The 17,112-nt window shown below is 39.6% G+C and overlaps 2 protein-coding genes across 2 annotated transcripts; both read right to left on the bottom strand.

Moving 5' to 3' along the window:
* Positions 1-9,079: 9,079 nt before the first annotated feature.
* On the bottom strand, positions 9,080-10,355 carry LOC108019618 (uncharacterized). The gene is made up of 2 exons (XM_017087499.4): positions 9,837-10,355; positions 9,080-9,774 (listed from the first exon to the last, which is right to left on the bottom strand). Exons 1-2 carry the CDS (start codon positions 10,335-10,337, stop codon positions 9,427-9,429), a joined length of 849 nt encoding a protein of 282 aa, XP_016942988.3. The 5' UTR covers positions 10,338-10,355; the 3' UTR covers positions 9,080-9,426.
* Positions 10,356-11,057: 702 nt separating this feature from the next.
* LOC108019619 (uncharacterized) lies at positions 11,058-11,631 on the bottom strand. The gene has a single exon (XM_017087500.4). The coding sequence runs from the start codon at positions 11,617-11,619 to the stop codon at positions 11,212-11,214; it is 408 nt and encodes a 135-aa protein (XP_016942989.3). The 5' UTR covers positions 11,620-11,631; the 3' UTR covers positions 11,058-11,211.
* Between the last annotated feature and the right edge of the window lie 5,481 nt (positions 11,632-17,112).

Raw genomic sequence — 17,112 nt, 5'->3', positions numbered from 1 at the left:
GTGGCAATCACGGCAACATAATAATGGGATGCTGCTGATGAGGTTGTTAATAAAGTGCCCCAGACACTCTCTGAGGTTTTAGCAAGATCACCTGGCGGCCAACTCTGTTCACCTGTTCGTTTGCTACACTTTATGCATGCTTCGGCAGTTTTCTAATTATGATTTATGATCTCTGGGATTAGACAAACAATGGACGAGTTCCCAAGGTGCTTTAGTTAGGTTGACCTTTGCTGACTGCCTCACGATCTGATTGCGGTTGAGCCCAGGGCCCATGATCACCGCAAATCCCCTGCAGGCAAAACAGCCAAAGGCTTAAATCTGTATCATTTGATTGGGAGAACAGAACGGCAAAGCTGGGGTCTTCTATCTGTCTGCTCATCCAGGTAGACCAGGTACCCGAGTAGTCCCTTCCTTCTGGCCTCAATCCCAGCAGCTGGGGATGCTGTTGCCCTGATCGTGAGGTTCGGCTTGATTGCACTTTAAACCGCAGGCGGTGGCCCGAGGCAAATGTTTGAGTTCGTGGAAGTCAACACAACAAAAGACCTTGTTTGATGGATGGGTTTTTGTTTGTTTTGCTAATTGATTTTGAACAGGATAGCAGAATGGGTGGCAAGCAGTTGAAGATCCCGGAAAGCTGGTTTCCTCTTTCTCTCCTTTGGGAACACATTGCTCTCCCATTCCTTAGCTCAAATTCATATAATTGGAAACGATAGCTTCCTGTTTATTTTAATACGGCGTGAAATTGGAACAGGCTTGCAGGGAATAAAGGCAAGTTCCCCGCTCTTCTCACTTGAGTGGTTCTTGGCCCAATAATGGCTATTGTAATTCGATGCGTGTCGAAGACTATTATGAGGGTCTTTGCCAGCCAGCAGTTCTTAGACCCTCTCGATTCATGCTTTCTGGTTTCGCTGTGAGCCTATTCAAAAACATGAAATTATCGTGACAAACATCAGGGTTCATTAAGTCGGTTAAACATATGTACCACACACCATGGATCGCTGCCGCGATCACGTTTCATGTCGATCCATTTAGAGAGTGTCCGGGGGCGTGGTTGCCGTCGGCCACTTGAAACCCTATAATTTTCTAGTTGATAATCTTGGCTGATGATCACTAATTGGCTGTCAAAGTGACAGGAACGCAGCGCAGCCTAGCAAGCAACTGGTGGAGAGAAGGATCGTTTCTTGACATTTCTTCGGGGTTGCAATACTGTGGCGCGTGCCACACTTTCTTGAGGTCTTGTACTCCTTTTGTGTGAAACTTGATGCTTGTAAATGTCTTGTGCCTGAACAGGCAAACAGAGGTTGAAGAACGGCGAGAAGGTGTTTTCGGAACGGATGGTTCTTTGGCGTTTTGTCAGTTCCCTTGTTGTTGGTGGTTGAAGTTGAATTTGGAAGGGGAGCTTGGAAGGGGAAAACTGATTGGAGGTTTGTGCGCAACTGAATTACTTAATGACGCGGTGGGTTTTTTCGGGGATTTTTCCCAACACTTTAGGGAGCGTTTATATATATTATTATACAATTTTTAAAAATGACTTTGCTTCTTAATAAATAATATCAAAGTAGTGTTAAGATTATTAGAACTGTCAACAGAATACACAAATTAAAATACAACATCTGTTATGGAACACCGCATGGTTTTCATGGGGCATTTTCGCCAGAAAGTCAACCAAACCAAAAGCTTAAGATTGTTTAAAACATATGGCTATATGATGGATCCCACCCATACTTAGCAAAGTAATTTGTAGGGGAGGAAAGGGTATGGTGACGAACGATTCATTCCTTGAATGTCACTTTCAAAAATAAATATTTTTCAAGAGTTTAGAAGCAAGACAAGTTGAGCATGTACAATAAAGAAACAAATATACCTGCACACATAAAAAAATGTCCACCTCAGATCTGGGTTAAAATTGAACAAATTAAGATGTTCAATTCACAAAAATGTTTTTCATGTTTGTCAAAACCTTTTTAATGTCAACACCTATCAATATCATCAATATTAGTTTTTCCGATCTCTGTTCCTATTCATCCTATAGGAACGCTAACATGTGACAAATTTGTATTCTGACAACCGCATCAACGTGATAAACTATTTAATTAAAAGGAAAAGAACAATAAATTCGTGTCTATAGGCACTACCCAAAACGGGAGAAAAAATGACAAAAGCGGAAAAGTTTCAAGTTTCAAGTTTCCATTGAAAAAGCTGTAATTAATTTCTGGGTCAAACCAAATCTTGTTCATGTTGACATAATTAAACATTATAAACAAAGCTAATTTAAAAATTCCGTTAGATTCGCTTAAAGCGACTGTTGATTGGAAATCCGCAAAAACTACTTCTTTTGTATCCCCACGAAAATGTCAAAACGAAAAGTGGGACATATTTAACTTTATTATTGTTAAAATTAAAGTCATTCTCATTTCCATTTTTTACTTCTTTAAATGTGTACAAACGTCCCGAGGGACTCCGGGAAATCGCCATAAGAAATTCTAAGATAACAATATTAGATAATAACTCTTAAAGGTGTTAGGTTTTTTGCAAATAATAATCTTTTTTAACCTTTGCCATAAAAGATGTTAAATAAATAAAAATTCGCTTTATCGGGAAAAAGGAAAGTTGTGTATTAACTCGCCCTACTTGTATCTTTACACAGTCTAAACTCAACCTTTACTCGCATTCTGTTTTCCTGGTCGACATCTTTGCTTGAGCATAAAAAGTTCTCACGATCATTCGGTGTTCACAGAGAACATTCATTCTTGTAACGGATAATGGGCAAGAATTTCCCACACGATGTTGACACAGCGAACCGCGACCAGCCGACAGACGTTAAAGCCCTCAGCAAACACACACCGAAAAAAGAAATTCCACAGAGTCCACATCCGTTTAACGTAACGATCGAGGATCTCGTTAAGACCAACAACCACTGACAAGCAGGGGAGAGAGGAGTATCCATATCTGGGAAGTTTGTGCAACCATTCAAGTTTTCTGCGCTCCTGGTCCCTTTTCCAGTGTTTCGGTTCGGAGTTCTCACGCGAGCACATGCCAAACCGAAAAAGGGCGAGGGAGGGGGCAGGGAAAACAATTAACAACTAATTTAAGCCTCTGCATATAATTTTAGTGAGCGAGAGGTCCCGAGGGAGATGCCTATCTGCAGGAGCTGTGGGAAAAAATACGTTACATTCCTTTTCTGCCGGCGGTTAGGCATTTATTCCCACGCGATCCTCAACTCTCGTTTTTGTTGGTTTTTGGGTTTTCGCTTTCATGTCGTACTCTGTATTTCCGAAGGGTACGGCTATGTTAGTTTTGTGTAAGATTCAGATCATTTCCGATCCCATAACTCGTTTTCTATGTATAATTAATTAATCTGGAAGATAACGTAACTAAAAAATAAAGCAAACTGTTATTAAAATAGTAACGTTTATTTAGTTTTTGCTGTAAATTAATAGTTTAACAGTAAGATCACTGCTATATGAGAGTAGCTCTTTCATTGGTTAAATTTAAAATTAAATGCGGGGACCGTACCGGTTATCTTTTTTACAACTAATTTGATTTTTAACGGGTATTTCTTGCTTTTTATAATAAAAGTTTCAAATAACATTTTTTTTAATTTTTATTTTGTAATTAGTTATGTTATTTTTTTTTTAAAGCATTTCATAATAACTTTTAGTGACTTTTCAAAGTAAAAGTGTGTTAAGAAGTTTTATAAGAACAATTTTATTTGTTCAAACTTGAAATAAAAATCCCTCAACAACTTTTATAGATCTTTGAAAAAAAGAAAAGTCTTTTCAAAACTAAATAAAAGTCCTTTCAAAATTCTTGGTACTTTTTTATCATTCTTTTTTTTAGCAAGATAAATAAGTATCTTTTTTATCCGGTACATTATCTAAAGTCATTTTACTAAAGAGTATAAGGTACTTTTGATTATGTCATGATCACCGGCAAAGCTAAATGTAAAAATTAGTATAATGCTACGTTATATACTTTTAGGATAACACGTTATTTTATAATAATAAAATGAGCTTAGTGAATTTTTAATGAGTTTTATTTAAGGCTTAAATTCTTTTTCCATAAAAAAAACTTATAAAATACATTTTCTTACAGGATATAGAGTACCAGGTATCCCATAGGCGGTCACTCTAAATAAACGTTCTTTCTTGTTTTTTGTGGATCTTCGTTCACACGCTCTGTGCGTGAAAAAACTGAGGTTCGAGAGATGGGAAAGGCAGGGATGCTGGCTCTCTTTGCTGATCGCCTGTTGCAAGATCAACAAAATTTGATTGAAATTCTCACGCTCTGGGCATGGAATTTTACCTGCAGCGAAAGGATTACGCCCACATTAGCTGAAAGATCTTCCAAATATACTTGAAACGAAATCTTTGGAAGTTTTTTTTAAATTGTTGTCTTAATGTTGCTGAAAGCCGATTAAAGAAGGTGACACTTTTAACCCTCATGGGTTTCAAAACCCCCTTAGGATGTATTTTCAGAGTCCTATGAATCTGCTGTTCTCCTAATGGAACGCAAGATGTTACAAGACGTTTTCTTTTCTTATGGCTAGAAATCAACCCTCCTTTATACATGGTATACTTGGGTAATCTTCACTCGTTCTGGGGTTGCTGTTTGCCTGGTGAGGCCAAGACATTGTTTTGAGATAGCCGAAATCACGAGGGTTGCAAACGTCTCAGAAATGGAAGGAGAAAGAGAAGGAATACTTTCTTGGAACTCAATAGTTTGGTGGTAGGTTGGCACCTTCTTACTATATTCTTCACAGGTAATATGGCAGAAAACCCAGGAAAGGTGAGATCCGCTTGCTGGCCAAACTGTTTGCCTGTTAGCAGTTTTAATTGAAACGAAGTTCGTTTTCATCGAATTTGCATATAAAATAAGTTGGATAAACAGCGAGTCCTGGAAGTATCCCACCCACCTGTTGCTCGCTGTTTCCCTGATACCAAAAACTAATTAATATTCCATATATAGCATGCATTCTCACGCCTTCAGGGACTTGAAAAGATTAAGGCCAATGAACTTAAATGAATCCTTAAAAAGATCAAAGATATCCTAAGGTTTCGCGTATCGTGTGACTCCTGGGAACGTTGAAATCTTATCATTGCCTTAAGGATGCTGCGTTCCTAGTAGAAATTGCCTAATTAAACCGAGTTCGTTCTCACGCCTAGCCCAAAAAATTTCAGTATATGTCAGGTAGAGTTAAAAAAAACAAATAAATAAAAAACCAATCCAAAAAAATGTTCAGGGACCGGAAACGGAAATGTTAAGATTATAAATGGATTTCCCGTTTGAGGAAAATCAATTTCGAGTGGTAACAAAAGCCGTTTCCGGTTGTTAATAGCCCATTCCGATGGCAATTATCTTGCTTCCGTAATCCTGTAGGTGATCTCTCGCAGACACATGCAATTCGGTGAATTTCTAGAAATTATTAAGGATAAGGACTTTAAAGCGTGTCAGACCACCATCCATTTTTCTGTTATCCTGTTAGATTACTCTTATTTTGAACCACTACTTGTGGCTGTTTCCCACGACAACTTATCTTTTTAATTTTCCCATGAAAATATAGTCAGTGTGGAACGTGCTTTTCAAATATTTCCGGTTCCTTATATATATATCCTTCATTGTTGATCTTTTCAGTTACAATACTCTACTAGGAAAACTATTATTTCAAGCCAACCAACCAATTAACATTTCCGGTTGGTAATAATTATGATCTCAGGAATAAACATCATTCAGTTATCCTGCAGGTGTTTTATTAACGGCACATGTTTTGTGGCTTGGTTATTGGCAATAATTGGGAATAATGACTGGGAAGTGTGTAGGGAAACGTGCCCGATTTTCTCGTTATCCTGGCAGAATATTCAGAGTTTTATCTACCATTTGAGACTGTTTGCCACAACAACTGCCTTAATTTTCTCTCTGCACCACAAAAATGATTCACAGTTCATTTTTTGTTGGGTCTCCATACTTAGGTAAAATTTCAGTACCGACTCTTAGGATGAAAAGTATTATTTCCGGCTTATAATAAATGTTTTCTTTGGAAATGCCTACTAAATCCGAAAATGTTTTGGCAATCATGAAGGGAAACGGTTCTCATTTTATAAGACAAGGATTGGGTAGCACCTCGGGACACTTGTTGATTTTTCTGTTAACCTAATAGAAAAATGTCACGTTCCACCACCACTTGCGGTTACTTTCCACGACGACCAATCTTTGTCACTTTGAGATGCCTTTGGTTCATACATTTTGCTTTGTAGGTAAAATCTCAATGATTTTCCTAGGTAATAAGACCAACGGTTTATGAAATCCTGGTAGGTTTTGCACGATGAATTAAATAAATTTCACACTTTGTGAAATTCAACAGGTTTGCTTACATCGACAAAATATATTCTTTTCTGCGTTGATCAACTCTCAAAAGTAAATAAAAACGACTCTTTGAGTTTCCCTATTTTCCCATGAAATAAGTAGAGGAAAAACTTTAAAGACGATCCTGTCAGTTATTTCATGCTTGGACTATAAAGATCACACGATATTCTGATGCGTGAGAAAATTAGAAAAACGTATCTTGTTAAATTCCCACGTGAAAAAAAAACCATTTATTTGTCCCATGCAATAGTTTGTAGGAAGAGGATATCCGTGTGCACTGAGCCTTTTAAATGTTCCCAAGACTTCAGTGTAAGTACGACTCCTTTAAATAAAACTATTTAGACGATCGTGTCAGTTTGTTGTAATTGCCTGGTACAAGAGTACCATTTGCGTGTCAAAAGTTCAAGAAATACATTTTGTTAAATACCCATGTAACATGTTAGAGGAAGAGATTTCCAGGATTCTAGTTAGAAAACATTCCTTGTGAAAACTCTTTAGAGTGTTCTGCTTCTTCATACATATGTTCGCCTGATACATAATTATTTTCCTTGATTAGTCGTCATTTTCACCCGATCGGCAGATATTTTTTCACATGACCCTATATTTTCTGCCACGAGACAACTTCATTTTCCCAGGACCCAAACACAGGTAGGACTCCCTTTTTGTTAAACGCGTTATTCTGCTTTTATGTTGGCCTAGTACATGAATAATAATTGGTGACGCATAAGTTCTTATTTTCACACGCTCTCCGCACAAAAACGTTTTTTAATACATTTGCTTTATTTTCCCAAGCAACAAGTTGTAGAAAATGCATTATCGTGTGCTTCATTCCAGCTGAATTTTCCCAGGACTCAAGAGAAGTTAACATCCCTTCGGGAAAACTATTGACAACGTGCTGCTGCTTCTGATGTTTGCCTGGTACGTGACTATTGATTCTTCTTAGTTAAGATGTATTTTTCACACGATTGGCAGATGAATTTTCCCACATCTGCTCCATCTGCATTGAAAATGTATTAGAAAATCATTTATTTCTTTCCCATGGAACAGGTGGCAGGAAAAGTCGTATCACCGTGTGATTCGGTCCAGCTGCTTGTTCTCAGGACCCATTAGCAGGTATAAACTTGAGATTGATCTCTCATAGGAAAAACTCAGTGACCCGAGCTACGGTTTATGCTGTTTGCCTGGTAGAAATGCTTGCATTGTGAACATCTGGCTTTGAAAATTCACACGATCGGAAAATGACTAAGGGACCAAAAGCAGATGAAAACGATCACACAGCTGCTGCGGCACCATCTCAATAGATCTTGATTTTTAAAAGGGCCGTTTTTTAAACAACTAAAGGGAGGTTCCCCTTTGCAATCAACAGGTTTCCTGGAAAGCGGGTGTCGCTTTTGTACCGTGCTGCATTTTCCGATGCATTCTTCAAACCGAATCAACAGGTAGTGCTGTTTTGAGAAAATTCAATGGATGTGTTCGTTTTTTCTGTGAGCCTGGTGTTAGAGTTTTCCGATGTAAAATATTTTTGGAAAATTCTCACGATCAGAACGGATTTGAAGATTACATTTTCTCACAGCTGCGCCAGATGTCAAAACCAATTCTTTGTGCACGGGTTTTCAAGATTCTCTTTTTTATGTGGGAGGTCTTTTCTTTGAAAAAATGGTAGCTGCACTTTTTTAAGACGCAAACAGGTAGAATTTGTAGATCCTCTTGTTTTTTAGCTACAGTAATTTCTGAGAGCCTATTCCATGATTCTTCTAGGCTTCTACAATTTTTAAAAGTTCCCACGAACTTCAGAAGATTAAGGATCAGAGTCATATCCTTTCTTCTCATGTAGCAGGTCCTACCTACGTTTCTTTGAAGATTTTCCGTTTTTCTTGCACATCCAGCTTTCGTTTATGATCTCCTAGTCAAAACTTCAACGAATTGGAAAACTATTTTTACATTTTCACACGATCACCCAATAAAGGACACCCAAAATTCTCACGCTGTTTTCCAGAGACATGCAACGACTACCTGCTCGTGAGCATTTTCCAAACATTTTCCGAAATCACCGACTTTCTTTTCTGCTGGCCTATTAAAAATTTTCGAAGGTTTCCCAAGCATCTGGAATATTTCACACGGTCAGCCCGTGTCAAGAGATCGATGGTTCAGGAGCCCCGGGTTTTCTTTAGCCTGTGCCGATCTTTGTTCTCACGCATCTGCCATCAAGATAATGAAATGCGAGAACAGAAAACGTTTTAAAGAAAACCCACACACAAAGCGATCTCGGGTTTTATGTGATTTTAAATTCGGGGAAATAGTTCTACGAATTTGGAGATTAGGGCGGTCTTTTTGAATGGCTTAAATTCTAAAGATGGTTCGTGCGGGTACCTGAAAAAGGTAGAAACCCTGTTTGTCATCTCCCTTTGCGTGGGCTTAGTGTAGCTATTCTGAATGTTTCTGAGCTCCTGTTAGATTAGTTGTCTTCGGGCTTAAAAGAGAAAGGAATCAAAACATCGGAGATCTTGGCATATTTATTGGTGCTCTCCAGCTAATTGACAACCATTCAACTCAGCAGGTGGTCGACCGAAATGTGTTATATAATCCTCATAAATAATTGCGCTGTTTATTCAGCTGTCGTTTTTTTGTTTCGAACATCAACACGCTTCTTAAGTTTATAAAAAACAAAGAAAATTATTTTTGTTCTTTAAAAGCATTCAATCTAACAATAAAAAAATTTTATTTTTAAGAAATATTTTTTTTATTTGTCATTTAAATTGATTAAGCTACTAGATTTATATTTTTATTTAAAAATATAACTTGATCTTTTAGAAATTAGCAAATGTGTATATCCTGGTATTAAAAAGTATGCTACACAAGATGTTGTAAGAACACACTTATAGATTAAGTCTGCATTGGAACGGAATGATAGGAATAAACAATTTTTTGTTGCATTCTGCAAGAAATCGAAAGCTCTTTTTAAAATTAGTCACGATTCTTAAACGGAACTAGACTCTATATAATAAGTATAAGGAATTAAATTTGTTTGTAGTTTAACCATTATTAATACAACCGTATTAATATTTATCTGTTCAACCTGAACTCAACACAGTTCATACTGTTTGTGACAAAGGTGAAAGGGTTCCGAATAGTATCGTTTTGGGGATTGATCTCAGCCAGAGTTACGTTTGCGACATTCGGGCACGAGGGCTTGTCAACGGAGCAGGTGATAGAGCCGCACACCAGTCTGTTGGCAATGCAGGTGTCGATGAGTTGCAAGGCAACTTCCACTCTGGAGGTAATGGAGTACACCTGTCCAAAGGAGCACTGCCAGGAACTACGCACTCGGTTCTCGGCTGTACACTCGGAACTTTTAAGGTAGTTATTGAAGTTATTCTGGCTGGTCACCGTGTACTTGTTGGCATCGCCAATCTATAAGTGAAATAATCAGGTCAAAACTCTGGGATTTCCCAATTTGTATACGGTGTACTCACCACCTTGGTCACACAGAGCGTGTAGTTTAGCTGAGCAGTGGGATGAAGCTTTACACATTGCGCCAGTCCGTTTTTCAAATTATTCTTATAGTAACTGTTTAGTGTGTTGTAGGTACTCTCAGGAGAGTTTAAGACCCCATTGATGTTTTCCGCACAGTTGGTAATCGAGGTTCTGGCGGCGCTCACTGTTGGGATGGTGCCGCTATAGTTTTGAACGCACTGTTTGCTCCAGGAATCGATCAGGGTGATGGGATCCAGGTGCGCGGAGGCTTGCTCCAGTTTTAACTGCATCGAATCCGCCTGAACTGTTAGTGCCTCGATTCGCTTGTTGAAAAGAATCCTAAAGTTGGCCAATTGATCTTCCAGTTGTTTGATCTTCGCATCGTACTGTCGCTGGTTCTGCAGTATATAGAGGTCCATGGATTGGGAGACATTCGTCGCCTGACCCACCACCAAGCTCAAAAGAGCCAAACTGATTGCTACACCTAAAAAGCTCGACATCTTGACTGTGAACCGAACAATTGGGGACGCTCTGTTTATATAGACTCTCCACTCGTTTTCTTATCACTCTGTACTTCCCCTACAAAGGCCATATCAGCTGCATTGTATTTTGCGGGCATTGAAATCCCCCCCTATATTTTATTGTCTTCCGTTAGTTTTTAAATTAAAAGTTGCTTACATAAGGATTGACGAGCTAGCAATTCGCAAGAATTTTTTTAGGTATCCTCTTATCATGGCTTTAGTATTTGCGCAAGGTTGAAAATAATTAATTTGCACTCTTGAAGCTCCAAAACAAGGTTATTTAGTGGAAACCCAACCTTTAGTAAACAAGCGAGTATTAAAAAGGGGAGTCCCTCACAAAGTTAAAGAACATTCTTTCAATCTAATAAATCAAAGCTATCGCACACTATTCTAAAAATTGTTGCTTGAATTCTGAGTACCTTTTCTGTCAACGGAAATTTCTTTAGGGAATCCCATAGCTCAATATTAACATATTGATTGTAAATATTATCAGTTGCTGATGCGATTTGTAATAATAGCCCTGTTTTCCCGTTCACCTCATAAAAGGCAATCTCATTTCTGTTGTTGATCTCAACAAATATTATAATTATGACTTTAATTTGCAAACCCGAACGAATTATTGTCCATAAAAGGCCACTGAGTATCGGCACCGCCCACGCCAAACCAACCAAGGCGATTGCACAACGGAACTTTCTAGTATTTCAGTGATTTTTTGCTATTGTTTATTAAGTATACGAATAAATATCATAAACGGTAAAATACAACGAACGCTTAGGTTAGGGTACAATGAGAAACCAAAACAAACGCAAATTTGCAGGATTAGTCTGATTGAAACGGGAGGATCGGATCTCACTCAGTGCTGGACCAACTTGAAGCGGGCTGCCTCCGCATAGTCCCTGGCATCGGAGAAGTTCCGCTCCGGCTTGATGCGCACATCGGTGGGATCGGTGACGAACTCGCCGCTCCAGGTGGGCGGGAGTACAGTGGCTTGCGTGTTGTAGTCAAAGTAGTCCTGGTCATCGGATCGATTGCGCTCCTGTTTGATACGGGTCTCGCCACTCTTCACAAAGGTCCCGTCCCACTCGGTGGGCAGGACAATGGGCTCCGAGCTGAAGCCGTAGAAGTTGTTGGTGTTGGTCACGTTCTGGTTCTGGCGACGGATCTTCGACACATTGTTGACGGCTCCGTCCGGATACTCGAACTTTCCGTTCCAGCCCTCACACTTGATGGGGATATAGTCCTCTTTCTTGCGCAGCGGCATCTCTGAGTTTTGTTTACTTTTTCAAGCTCTGATCTTTTCACGCCGAGATCACAAACACGATTGAGTCGCTGTCGAGCAGGTCGTATTCTAAAATATGATTTCACCTTGTTTGCGCGCAAAACTCGTCATGTAAATGATGTTATTGCTGCGGAGAGTCGACCCCCGCGATTTGTTTGCGCGTATTTCAAATCGCTGACGTCAGGGGCGCAAGACTTAACGCTGTTTCTTCCGACAGCTTCAAACGGGTTCAGACACTGAAGAAAAAGTAAAGTATAAATTAGGTTAAGCGGTTTTGCCAAAGCAATATCCTATCAAGAGGTAAAATAACTTATGTGAGCTTTATTCTACATATGTATAAGGTACTCTAAAATCAATACCACAGCATCTAAAATGCCACACTTCCTCTTAATGATCTTTTTAAAACTGTATTTCAAAGTTCAGGAGAATGAATTTGCAATCGATCTTAATTAGTATGTAATAGTAATCCCCATTATTTATATTTTGTATATTAAGTAATTATTTTTCAGATTATTTCCTTCAAAGCTAAAAAGAAACTTTTGTGATGATAGCTAAATACATGAACATGTTGTCATTATGACATTGTTATAGAGTAATGTATTTCTTGCAGTGTACCAACAGGTCGCCTCCTCCGCAGGTTCGCACTTTCGATCGGTGGCAGACAATGGCACGTCGCTTGGCGCTTGGCCATATAAAGTCATAGCGTCTGGCAGCTCAATGGCGTAGAGCAGCTCCAAGCCCCGGTGGAGAGTTATTGTGGCCTAGCTGTCATATGGGGGTCTTATGGAAGTAAACATTCAGGGGTATATCTTGATCGCCAGCAGATTATAGTGATTCATTCTACCCGGCAGCAAATAATTCTTCCTCTGGAGGCGGCTCACAATTAGAATGTATATCGGTACCGCATTTAGATTTCTTATTTATTTTTGGAGTCTTGCCGATCTATTTCTGTAGATAAGTTGTGCCAATAGTACAAAATAATTTAGACATTGTTGCCCGTTTGTAAGAAAATTAGTTTGTGGCCTTTAATGGCATTTTATTCATTAGCATTCTATTTATTCGCATTTTATTATTGTGAGCCTTTAATGGCGACTTACTAGTTTCCCAAGTATAGGAAATAAAAAGATTATTCTGGAAAAAGATTATCTAAAAATATTTAAATAAATCTTATATGGTGCAGGTTCTATTTGTTCCAAATAGGATATAAACAGTCACATTATTTAATATTTTTTAGGAATATTTTCCATTTTTATCTTTTAAATATTTTGTATTCTTTGCTTCTGTTTAATTGGCGCATATTCATTCCCATGTTTTTGTCTACTCCTGTCCTGACCTACCTATCTGAGCTATACGTTTGAGCCATTATTCATTTTTGCAATGGTCTCGTGTCCATGCTAATTGCTAGTCTCATCAGTGTTTCCCAATTAAGCTCTGCACAGCCAAACAACGAAAGGTTGTTCCGACACAGAAAAATATACTGTCAGAAAAAGTTTTTGAAAAGTTTCCTCATTGGTTTATTATACTGAATTTAAAATGTTTTAAAATAATCAATGGTAATTCTCAAAAAGTGGCAATTCATATGAAAATAAATTTTAAGGTTCTGTAAAAAACAAAATCGTTTTAAATTTTTTTGTTTTTTATTAAAAAAAAAAATTAATTTGGCCTGCTAATTTTTAATGAAACTACAGGGTAAACTAGTTCTTTATTTATAATATTTGTGGGCAATTAAATTTTTTTAAATAAGCTAGTTAAATTTAAATTACAAAAACATAAAAGAATAGATCAACAGAGGATCAACCCGTACTTATTTAAGAGGCCATATGAAAATTCTTGGGTCCCATTTCAGGAAAATGGAGATGAGATCACTACCATCGATCATTAATTTCAGAAAAAGTTTCCACCCTACGAACTCTTTGATATAATATTAACATTAATATTTAACAGCTGATCTTTTTTTTCGAAGTGTACCTGCTGCACCTCCGACGCTCCTCTGCCGCCTGCTCTCTCTCGCTGGATGCGTGGCTGGCTTACATGCGGAATGGACTCCCTCGCCGGGGTCTGCACGTCCTCGGCCACCTCCTCCTCCGCGTCCACCGTGTTCCTCCGCTATCTTCCACAACCCACCTCCTGCGGCCAACTCCTGCGCCGCTGCCTCGTTAGAAGAAGCAGCAGCAGCGGCGGCAGCGCCGGCAACAGTTTGAAACTTTCTCATTTCGGCTGGCATGGAAGAGCAGAATGGCCTCCTCTGTTTCTGGCCTCGACGTCTGCGCGTTTGCTGAGCGCCTAGTCGAAAATCCAACTAATTGCTTATTTTAACCCCTTGAAAACTGGGCGCACACCCAGATAAACACATACAGACACACACACGCTCCATGGTCCCCGGGCTTCGTGTTTATTAATTAACAACACAAAAACCCCGAACCAACAAAAGGCCCGAACACACACACTCACTCGCTCTTTCTGCCGGCCGGGCTTAATCCAAGTGCTGTCTCTGGCATATTCATTAGTGTTCATTAGTGGAACAAAATGCTCATTTACTTAACTACTCCGGGACTGTCGACTGCGGACTGCGGACTGCGGAGACCCATAACGAGCTCTGCCGGCCCACTCCCCCCCTTCAACTTCCCCACTCCCACCCCCACCCACCTGCCTTTCCACTCCCTTGGCACTTATCGGCACTCGGCAAGTCACTCGGCTCCTGCCTCGTTGGCCACCTCGCTCTCGTGTTGCCAATTAAAATTCCACTTATGCCAAGTTAACTCACTTGGCTCGTTAATTGTTGTGGCTTTTTAATTGGACCCTTTTTCTCCTCCTGCCGCTGCTTCCCGGCTCCAATTCAATTGAACAACAACGAAAGCAACTACAACAACGGCGTTTATAATGAATAGCGCAAAACTTGTGGGCGCTATGCATCCATTAAAGCCCCGAAAAACCCCCGGCCACCGGCCTCTAGCCCCCAAAGCCCCACTTCTTGCCAAGCGGCCCACCTCCTCGCTCACTGACCAGGTTTTTTCGCTTTTTCAATGTCCCATTTGGATTGCTTATCGTCTCGGGTCGTCAGGGTTGTCGAGACCTCGTTGTTGGGGAGATAAAATGTGCAGATAAGTAAAGAGATCATTTTGTTATATTGAAGTAACAGTAGGTAATAATAATAAAGTTACAAAATATTTATTTTTAGAATATTTTTAATCATATATAGAGTTTTTATACTATATATATTCTTTGAAAAGTATGTAACTGGTATAAGAAACAATATAAAGTATATATTTTTAATTTTTTTTTTTATAAAAGCATTTATTGATTTTCTATTAATTTACAAATGTAATTCCTTTTGTATAGTTAAAACAATAAATTTAATAAGTATGATTGGGCATAAAATTGCGTGCTCGACAACCCTATCGAGTTGCTCTGGCTCCATTCAACTAATGAATGAAACCGCAAGCAGCCGAGCAGCGGCAACAACAACTCGAAACAAAAACCCAACAAAAACCCCTAATTAAAATGCATTTTCATTCGGGACGTCAGAGTGCTGCCAACCCAGAGAACCCCCGAAACCACCCCCGAAACCACCCAATCCTGCTGTTTCCCCTTCCTGAAACTGGACAGGGGCGTGTCCGAAGAGGGGTGCCACATTGTTTCTGTTCATTAGCCCCTTTGGAGGCGCCACTGGGCGTCTCATGAACCGTTATACCATTGTGCACACACACTCACGCACGGCTATGGGCCATCCCCCCACCCCCCGCCTGTTCGGTTTGAATGGCTGCGGGCATATTTAATTACAAAAGCTGCTAATTAGGAAACGTACACACCCACGTTGGTTAATTTGTTTGCAAACCAATTAACTCGGCGGATAGTAGCAGGCGCTCAGAAAGCCACAGACAGTCGACAGGCAGCAGCAGCAGCACACCAGCAGCAACAGCAGCAGCAGCGGCAGCAGCAGCAGCGGCAGCGGCGAAAGAAACGCAGCAGCAGCAGCAGCAGCAAATGGAATATTGGTCGCTTAGCCAGTCCCTCAGTTCAATTCTGGGGGTCGTCGGAAGCCTTACGTGGACGGGATGGTTCGGTTGCTGCCGGAAAAGCAGGAAGAACTTTCCAATCGCTGCATGCGGACGGCAAACTTAACGTGACTAACTAACAACTGTTAACGAACCCTGGCCACAAAAGATAAGAGCCCAGATGTTCGAGGGTGGCCCAGTGGCTAGAAGGGGGCGCCGGGGGTGGGGTTCCGGCCCGTTTCTAATAAACGAAAGCGAAACTTTAATGAAAAAGTTACGTTTCATTAAGCGAGTGTGCGTGTGAGTGTGTCAGCACTGCGAGAAAATTCGGCAATGAGTAGAGGGATCGCAGAAAAAGGTTTAGGACATAATCCCTAAGAGTTCATTTAATATAATTAGTTTTTATTAAAGCGTAATGCCTCAGATTGCTTTAATTATTTTATAGAATTGGAAATTTTCCCCCTTTAATGAGGAAATGCAATATATAGCAGTTCTTTAAAATATTTTTAACAACAAACTGTCAATAAAAAAGACTGGAAGCCGAAAATGTATTCACAAAAACGACAGGCGATTAATTTTTCAGACAACAGGAATCAAAATTTGTTTTTGAAATTTTTTTTTATTTAAGTATAAAACTATAGATTAATCTATTAATCTATTTTTACAACAATTTTTATTAGCAAAGCTTCGGTTCTCAGTGCATGTTTGTTCTTAATAAATGAGCCAAAGTTGGTGCAAAAGTTTCTGCTGCTCTTGCTCGGCCTGTTTGCTGTTGTTGCTGGCTTCCGCAGTCGGACGGATGTGCGTGCTAATGAGTAATAAACAGGCTTTGTTGTTGGTGGAAGGGGGAGGGGGTTGAGTCACCCACCGCCTCAACCCGCCCCACCCCATTTCTTAGTGGCCTAGACAAACGGCAGACTCGAATGTCAGGCGAACAGACCCATCGAGCAGCATTCGCTGGCCCAAAAGAGAGAATGTGGAAATGGTGGGTGGAGTCACTGGGGGAGGTATCTAATGCCCTCTGTTCCGCCTTGGCTTTCGCGTTAATTAGTTTTGAGCGCTTTCATTATGCAGCTACATGTGGCAAGCGAACAAGGCAGTACATTTGGGGCGGGGGATACAGATACACCGCGTCCATGTGCGTGTGAGATTCCATCTTTCGCAGTGAACTCGCAGTTCCTCTAATGAGCTTTTTAGCTGACTGTGTACCAATTTGCTTTAATTACTTTTTCAGCATTCCCTGATTACTTTTTAATGGAATTTTTAATGATACTGATTGCTGCTACCAAATCCAAAAATCCGAACAAAAGCTACACAGAAAAAAATTGTCTTAGAAAAGCATCTATTGTTACTTAAAGTCTCAGCGGAAGAGCTTTTAATATTTTTAAATAATTAATTTAAACTAACTTAGAAAACATGTAATCAAAACGAACCAAATTATGTAAGTTTAGAAAATGGATAAAAAAAATATATTTAACAA

This window comes from Drosophila suzukii, chromosome 2R (assembly GCF_043229965.1).
Source record: "Drosophila suzukii chromosome 2R, CBGP_Dsuzu_IsoJpt1.0, whole genome shotgun sequence".
Lineage (NCBI taxonomy): Eukaryota > Metazoa > Arthropoda > Insecta > Diptera > Drosophilidae > Drosophila > Drosophila suzukii.
Note: the sequence above shows the minus strand (reverse complement) of the source record. Positions and strands in the feature narration are given on the sequence as shown.

Coding starts and splice junctions, on each gene's coding strand:
- LOC108019619 (XM_017087500.4), bottom strand. CDS start 11,619: ATGCCGCTGCGCAAGAAAGAGGACTATATCCCCATCAAGTGTGAGGGC.
- LOC108019618 (XM_017087499.4), bottom strand. CDS start 10,337: ATGTCGAGCTTTTTAGGTGTAGCAATCAGTTTGGCTCTTTTGAGCTTG. Junction 9,775..9,836: donor CGCTCTGTGTGACCAAGGTG/GTGAGTACACCG, acceptor TTTCACTTATAG/ATTGGCGATGCCAACAAGTA.